The sequence below is a fragment of the Eleutherodactylus coqui genome, chromosome 7 (assembly GCF_035609145.1).
Source record: "Eleutherodactylus coqui strain aEleCoq1 chromosome 7, aEleCoq1.hap1, whole genome shotgun sequence".
NCBI lineage: Eukaryota > Metazoa > Chordata > Amphibia > Anura > Eleutherodactylidae > Eleutherodactylus > Eleutherodactylus coqui.
The window spans coordinates 62567869-62575566 of record NC_089843.1 but is presented as its reverse complement, the minus strand read 5'-3'; the positions used below and the strand labels follow the sequence as shown (position 1 = coordinate 62575566).

The following is a 7698-nucleotide window of genomic DNA, read 5'->3' as shown; positions in this document are numbered from 1 at the left end:
ATGGACATGTGAATCGAGAATCAAAAGTAGTATTTATTTCCATATGATAATACTTAGTGGGGCCCTAATGATTCCGGGGAATACTTTCTACTAACATTTGATACACTTCAGCTGGTATTTCTCTCCATTCATCCTGCAAACCTCTGTCAAGTTTTCTAGAAAAAGATGCCTTGCCCACCTACAATGGTGTAAGGAGCTTTGTCATTGGACAATTGAGCAATGTAAGAATGTTCTATAGAGTGGCAACTCACACTACTCCATCATCAGATCAGATGGACCTACCTGGGTGTGGAGGGAAACCTTTAGCCTGAGTGTGTTGTGCCAACAGATAAATACGGCAGAGGTTTCGGTATGATCTGGAGATGTATTACAGGGTATGATCTTAGTCCGTTGGTTGTAGTGATAAGAACCATGGACATGGAGAACCTTGACAATAATGAGCTGCCAACGATGTGACACGCAACTCCTAGCATATTCTGCGCACATTTACACATCCCCATTGACTTCTTTGCAGACTTTGGGTACGTAAATGCACAGTATTGATTCCTTCACACCGTCGTATTTTTCATCAGTTTTTTGTGTACCAAAACCAGATGTGGAACGTACAGAGAGAGAATATAATGAAAAAATTTGCATTTCTTCCGTATTTTGGACCCACTTTTGATTTTGGCTCACAATATACTGATGATAAATACCCCCATGTGTAGGAGCCCGTGTGAAGCTGTCAAGCGTAGTTGCGCCTATGGCCATGTGAATGAGCCCTCAGGCCTCATGTCCATGGGTGTTTGTTTACCGCGTATTACACATGCAATGATACGCAATGAATGGAGTGAGGATGAATGTGTGGAGATTGCGTGTAGGTACACGTGAGAAATAGATCGCAGCATGCTCTGTTTCTCGGTGTACCGCGCAGGGTGAGCCCTATACTTTTGTATAGGCAGCGTATACATTGCGTATGTGCGGCGATTCACACGCAACCCCATATGAAATAGAGCGGAGCATTAAAAAAAAGACAGAATTACACTGCGCATGACTGCGAGCATGAGATACGTGGTCATGCGCAGTACACTCACTGCCCATATGCGGTAAATGACGGCATCACAAACATTGGTAAACTGGTTGTACCGATACACCCGTGAACACGAGCCCTTAAATCTAAAGTATTCCTCCATAAAACAGATCAGGGCACACTTCAAGCCTATAACATCCTCAGGTTGAACCGAAACATCATTTAGCATAACGTCACTGTGTAGCTTGGGAGGAAATGTTACACTGTATATAAAGGTGAGCAGATATTGATTCAATGTTGGATATTTATTTCAAAACACAGTTAACAATGCAAAAAGTCCGTAGAGCAGAGCGCAAGGATACGCCACGAGGAGCTGCTGTCCTTCCATCGCCAATGTAGTGATGAATATTTTTGAAGCTGAAAAACTACACCATCCAATTACAGCAGCAGCTAAGATTGAACCAACGATGCCCCTAAAGATAAAGATATAAATCAATACAAGATAGGATAAAAGTATATAAATATTACAGCACCCTTGTGAAAAGCCACATCTCATGCTCATCTCCTCCAGCTGAAGGTGAGATCAACCACAATTTTGTCTGATGTCTTGAAAACTTGTTAGAGAAGTCTGAAAAAAGTTTTGCAAATAGATACATTATGGCCGGTTTCACATCTGTGTTGGATTCTCCAGCTGGAGGTTCCAGCACAGATCAGGCTTAAAATACTGGAAGAATAAATGCTGCACGCAGAGCTTTTTCTTCCACCCAAAAGGCGGACAGCTTATAGTCAACGAGTCCATCCGGCTCTGTTCTGTTCTGTCCAGAGATGGTGTCGTCCTGCTGCGGGGATTCCCCTTTCCTGCTTCCCCAACAGGGCAGGAAAATGGAGCATCCCAACCGCAAATGTGAAAGCAGCTTATGTCTTAAAAAACTCCTCTTCTATTTCTAGTTTCAGCTTTTTTAAAATGATTTTTGGTTGACCCTCATTCCTCCCACAACAGTAGATCACAGGGTGTCAAGAGGTTGCATTGTATCTAAGGACCCTTTAACACTAAGATAAATTGGAATGAGCATGCGGCAAGTAGTGAAGTAGTGTCACATCTGCTTGGCATGCTTTTACGTTAATCGGGCAGTATTGATTGTTCATTGGATCATTCCTAAGCACACTTCTAGCCACTCCTTCTGCAGCTCCTTTCCAGTCAGCAAATCATTATGACGCCTGTTTATATGAAAGGATTTCCAATAGACAAATGATGACTTTTAGGTCTGCATGAAAGATTCGTTCAGCGAGAACCTAACAATTTATCATTGATCGTTGGGTCGTTGCACGCATTTATACCTAACAATTATCGTGCAAACCATCTAGCAATTATTTGCATGATAATTGAGCCATGTAAAAGGGCCTTTAGAAGGGCTCCAGATCCTCCATGTACAGGGCCCAATAGGCTGCCTGTTAGTAGTACACTGATGGGTAAGTATAATATATCGCACTACGTAAGTATTGCAGGCTATTATGAAATTGATCAAAGAATTGCATGTTCAAGCCCCCTTACGAGACTAATAAATATCATTAAGCAACAAAAAATGTTTTGAAATATAAAAACAAAATCTAGGTTTTAAAAATACAAAAATAGCCATTGTAACAAGAAAAATGGTATATTATTAAAAAGGGAAAACAAAAAAATACCCATATTTCATATTGCAGCATCTGTAAACTATAAAACAAAAGCATTATTTATCCCACGCAGTGAACACAATAAAAAGGACAAAAAAACAATTGCTTCCTTTTGCTCAACCCTTTTCTAAAAAAAAGTGAATCATATTTATTCCAAATAGGCACCAGTGAAAACTGCAGTTCAGGTTCTCTAGTTTAGAAACTCCATTTTAGGGAATTCTGAGTAAGGCCGAGCTCACACGAGCGGGTCGGATTCTGCATGCGGGAGGCCCACAGCAGATTTCGGCTATGAGCCCTGCCGGTGACTTTGTGCACCTCACTAAACTGTACTGTGAATGACCACGGAGGCTGGTCATGCACACTATAGTTTTTTTTTGTTTACTTGTATTTCAATGACGCTGGTACCCGCAGCCCATACGCAATGTTAATTGAGATCAATGGAGGCCGTTTGCGCGGATTCAGCTGCAAAATAAAGCATGCTGCGATTTTTCTTCAGCTCACAGAATATGATATTCGTATCCACAAATGTGAATGAAAAAGTGAAAATGAATGCATTTCAATGCCTGTGTTTTAACATGGACTGTCCGCGTGGATGGCGTGGACGGTGATTGCGGGATCTGCAATACAAATTCAACCCATTTGAGCCTGGCCTAAAAATAGTGGGGTACTCTCTTCAAGATCCTCATGTCTTGGCCAGAATGAAGATTAGTTACAAGAACATCTCTCCCTCTCTCTCTTAGGAGGACCAGAACTGTAGTGCATTACTCAGACAACCCATTGATTTAAAAGGGGACTCTGTAATGCCTCATTTGCCCTATGCAGGCGCTGTAGGGTAAGGGTTCCTGCACACTTGAGTTTTTCTTGTGCGCTTTTTTAATGCGATATCGCTGCGTTTTTTTTCACGTGATTGTCAATGGGACTTTCTAATGTGAAAAATGCATCGCACAAAAATTGCAAAGCACCAACTTGCGATGCGTTTTTAATTTTAGAAAGTCCCATTGACAATCGAGTTAAAAAAATGCAGCGATATCGTGTGAAAAAAAGCGCACAAGAAAAACGCAAGTGTCCAGCAGCCCTAACAGAATACTTACTGCCAGGTTTTCCTATAAGTAGCAAAAATGAATTTCCTTTATTGTAAATCTTTTGAAATACTTGAACAGCAGAGAAACAAAGAAAAGCTCAGCTTATAGGTTTCTGACCGTCACAGTCCTTACTCATGAGTAAGAAAATCTTAGCTTATACATTTTTGAGCAATATGCTCAGCTTATGCATTTCTGGCCAACATGCGCCTTACTTATAAATAAGGACCATGTCAGGCGGCAATGTGTAAACTGAGCTTTTCCTATAAACCAATACAGTTTTTATGCTGCGCCGGTATTTCAGAAAATTGCAATAAAGAAGATTTGTGTTTGCAATACTTGAGTGCTGGTCATTTTTCAAGATTTATCTATGTTTTCAACACCTGGAGAGTGTTTAGACCAATGCACTGGAATCCGGTGAGCTCAGTGGCATGCCGCCAATGTAGAGCAGTGGGCCCATTGGGCAGGTGAGCTTGGGGCCGAATGGCTCTGCTCCCTGCCCCATTAGTGACTCACCTCCCCCTTTCTCTGAATGGCTAGCAGCACAAGTTTCTCTTACACTCTAGCTGCTTGGGATGCCACTCTCTCAGTCCATGCAGGATGCTCCTCCCCTCCTTTCTGATCTCAGTGTAGTGCTGTTGAGAGGGAGGGGGGAGCAGCCTGCATGGACTGAGAAAGCAGTGTTTTGAGCAGCTATAGCATGAGTGAAACTTAAGTTGCAGGATGTTAAGGAGATTGAGGAGACACAGAGGGAATTCCATTACCTTGTGGGGCCACAAAGAGGGGGCAACAGTGCTTTGTGTAGCCATAAAGAGGGGATACCAGTGCTTTGTGGGGCCACACAGAGGACACTAGTGTGGTGGTGGGGGGGGGTCACACAGGGGATGCTACTATTATGGATGGCCATAGAAGGGACTATGAGGGGTTACAAAGAGATACATTAGAGGTAGTAGGAGAGTGTGCACAGAGACAAGTCATGACTGGAGGAAAGCCTCATGGTCATCTAAGTCCAGATAAATAACAAAACCAAAAACGGTGTCCCCAACCAGTGACGATAGCACTTCTGTCCGCCGGAGGTACATGCAATGTAATCCCTATTTTTTTGTAGAACTAGTATCTTACTACTTTATGGTGACCAATTTATTTAGAGGTGTCCTAGAGCTTTTTAGCCCTATTTTTAAACCAGATAACTAGAGATGAGCGAGCGTACTCACTAAGGCAAACAACTCGAGCGAGTAGTGCGTTATGCGAGTACCTGCCCGCTCGTCTCTAAAGATTCGGGTGCCAGCGCGGGTGAGAGGTGAGTTGCGGGAGTGAGCAGGGAGGAGCGGGGAGGGGGGGAGAGAGTGTGAGAGAGAGAGAGAGATCACTCCCCGGTCGCTGCCCGCCCCCCCGCTGGCACCCGAATCTTTAGAGACGAGCGGGTAGGTACTCGCATAAGGCACTACTCGCTCGAGTAGTTTGCCTTAGCGAGTACGCTCGCTCATCTCTACAGATAACCCTTTTTTAGTATTATGTTAAAACTATTAATTCCCATCTAAATACAATGAATTGCTATGGAATTCATGCCCTTTCCTGACATCCCATTCATTTAGTTCCTTTACGACCTTTGAAATCTGCTGCAAGATATTTTCATTAGTTAAAAATCAAGATAAATTATGTCTTTAAACAATATTATTTATAGTGAGTGTCTAACATTTACTGCTATGGAGACATCTATGCTAATGCCATATGGAAGGCGTTCATAGTTTAATGACTTCTAAGCTAAAGTTACCAAATAGGAATTGTACATTTTATGTTCCTCATCATAACTCTTCTTTCCACATGACCATAATCCTGTAAAAATAGCGAGGCACATAAATTTATTGGTTGATATAGTGTGGCAGCACCAGTTACGACAAAACTGTCAAGTCCATATTTCTTCCTGCTTTCGCTTTATGTGAAGAAGTATACTATGCCCTGGTAGGGATCAAAATGATGCGGTTATGTAGAAAGTCATATTTCATTTTCTATATATTCTCTTCAATTACAATATCAGAAAAGAGTGGAAATGTGAATAGAATCCGTTATGTGCTCGGTGCATCTTGTGTCAAAACCTGTTATCACAATGTACAAATGTAGAAGGGCTAGGAAAAGTTCATTCGAGGGGCTAGTGGGATTCTGGGCCAGCTATATCAAGCCGGTGAGAACCACATGGAGGTGGTATAGCTTTAACAAAGTCAACAGGTCATGACTGGGGTTCTGTAAGGTCAACAAGAAATGACACATTTTGTTGAAACAGTTCTTTTACTAAGGATGAACTGAAACAGTTGCATATTGGAATTTGCTATCTGGTGGAAACAATGGACTGGGCTTACTGACATAGTTGTGGCTCGGTGTTACTCCAGTTGGTTTGCTCAATTTGTAAATTTGGGATTTTTTTTTATTAAACCAAAAATTGTAAAAATTCTGAATGTTATACCTTTAATATGCCTTCTTTAAAATTGAAAGTGCCATGTTGGCTGTGGTGGCATGATGATGCAAGGGGTAGGGAGTTCCAGGCCAAAGAGTGCGGCCCTGAAGAGTATAAAGCTCTGCATAGGAGTGTAAGTAGTGCAAGAGTGACGCAGTAGAAATATTACAGAGGAAAAGGGAACCTCCGAAGTTGCCACTATGGAGAGTTATATCTGCCTGGCATTCTCTAAAGCCAGTGGCAGGAGAGAGAGAAAGGAGCAGTGAAAGAGTCCCAAAAGTGCCTTCGCATGTGCAGTTAGCCAGCATCAGCCACTAGTCATAAATTCTCTGATCTGAAGTTAAAGACGATTGTCCAAATTGAATTGGTTGAATAACATTATCAGCAAGTATGTAGTCTGCCGCTGATCACATGCTGGCACATTGCATATTACCAAAGCATTCATGCAACCATGCTTTCTTTCAGCACTTCCAACCGGTGGTTCAGATTGTCAAAGGGAACCCGTTGGACACCCTAGTTACCTCCCTCCCAGTAAACTCATTCTTTTCTCCTTAGGGAGAGCACCTAGACAGTGAGTGAGGGGACTCAAAAGGCCATTCATGTTCCTCCGGGTAATATGCTAATAAGGGAAATGGAATAATATCTTCACAGTGCCACCTATTGGAAGGCAGCATTCCTTCAAGCCAAAGTTAGACTCTTCTACAAGCCTAGTAACAATGACTGGGAATTAAAAGCAAAGCCATACTCCATGTACAGAAAGAGTCCAACTCTCCCATTAAGTCTCTACAGTCATTCACTTCCTCAGCAGCCTCTCATTACATCTGACCCAGATGTAATGGTCACGTCCTAAAAAGACGAATATATCCACGCAAAGTATCAACATGGATAACACAAAAATATCAAAAGGAAACGCAGAGTGGGGAGGATGGGGAAACGTACCCTAACGCCTAGGAAGAGGGAAGACCCTACTACCAGTGGAGTGCTGCTCACCTTGATGATGGTAACACATGTCAGAGACCTGGAGTATTCTTGACTTTCCCTAGAGAGTAACATGGAAGAGTGGCAAAAGTAGATGACACTCAAAGAATAAAAACCCACAAAGTTTAGGAAAAGAGATGTTCAAAAAGCTCCAGGTAAAGAAGTGAACAACCAGTGAACTTATCTTAACGGGGATGCAGGTCAGAACCAGAAGCCACCAACACGACCACAAATGCCTTCAGGCTGAGACTATAATTGATGTCCTCTGTGAGGAGGAGCCAGAATAAATATACAAAAACTGAAGTTGATTGGATGGGATATATACCTTCCAGCAAACCAAGCATTCCACAGTCCAGCAAAGAAGTGTCCCTGTTGGTGTCGAGCACTAAAATGATAGCGAGCATGCGCTAATGTGAGGATCACGTGCATCGTGGCTGATGTTGTGACATCATTGCAGTCCTAATCCTTATTCGTGGCTGGTAAGTCATGACTCCTCTATTTCCTGG

General features: G+C 42.5%; 1 protein-coding gene across 2 annotated transcripts in view; it reads right to left on the bottom strand.

The window, feature by feature from the left end:
- Nucleotides 1-1295: 1295 nt before the first annotated feature.
- YIPF7 (Yip1 domain family member 7) overlaps nucleotides 1296-7698 on the bottom strand; it is a 102427-nt gene continuing 96024 nt past the window's right edge. For both annotated transcript variants that reach the window (XM_066573132.1, XM_066573131.1), the window contains exon 6: nucleotides 1296-1482. In XM_066573132.1, coding sequence (XP_066429229.1) covers nucleotides 1320-1482 — 163 coding nt within the window. In that variant the 3' untranslated portion in view covers nucleotides 1296-1319. The remainder of the gene's footprint in view (nucleotides 1483-7698) is intronic.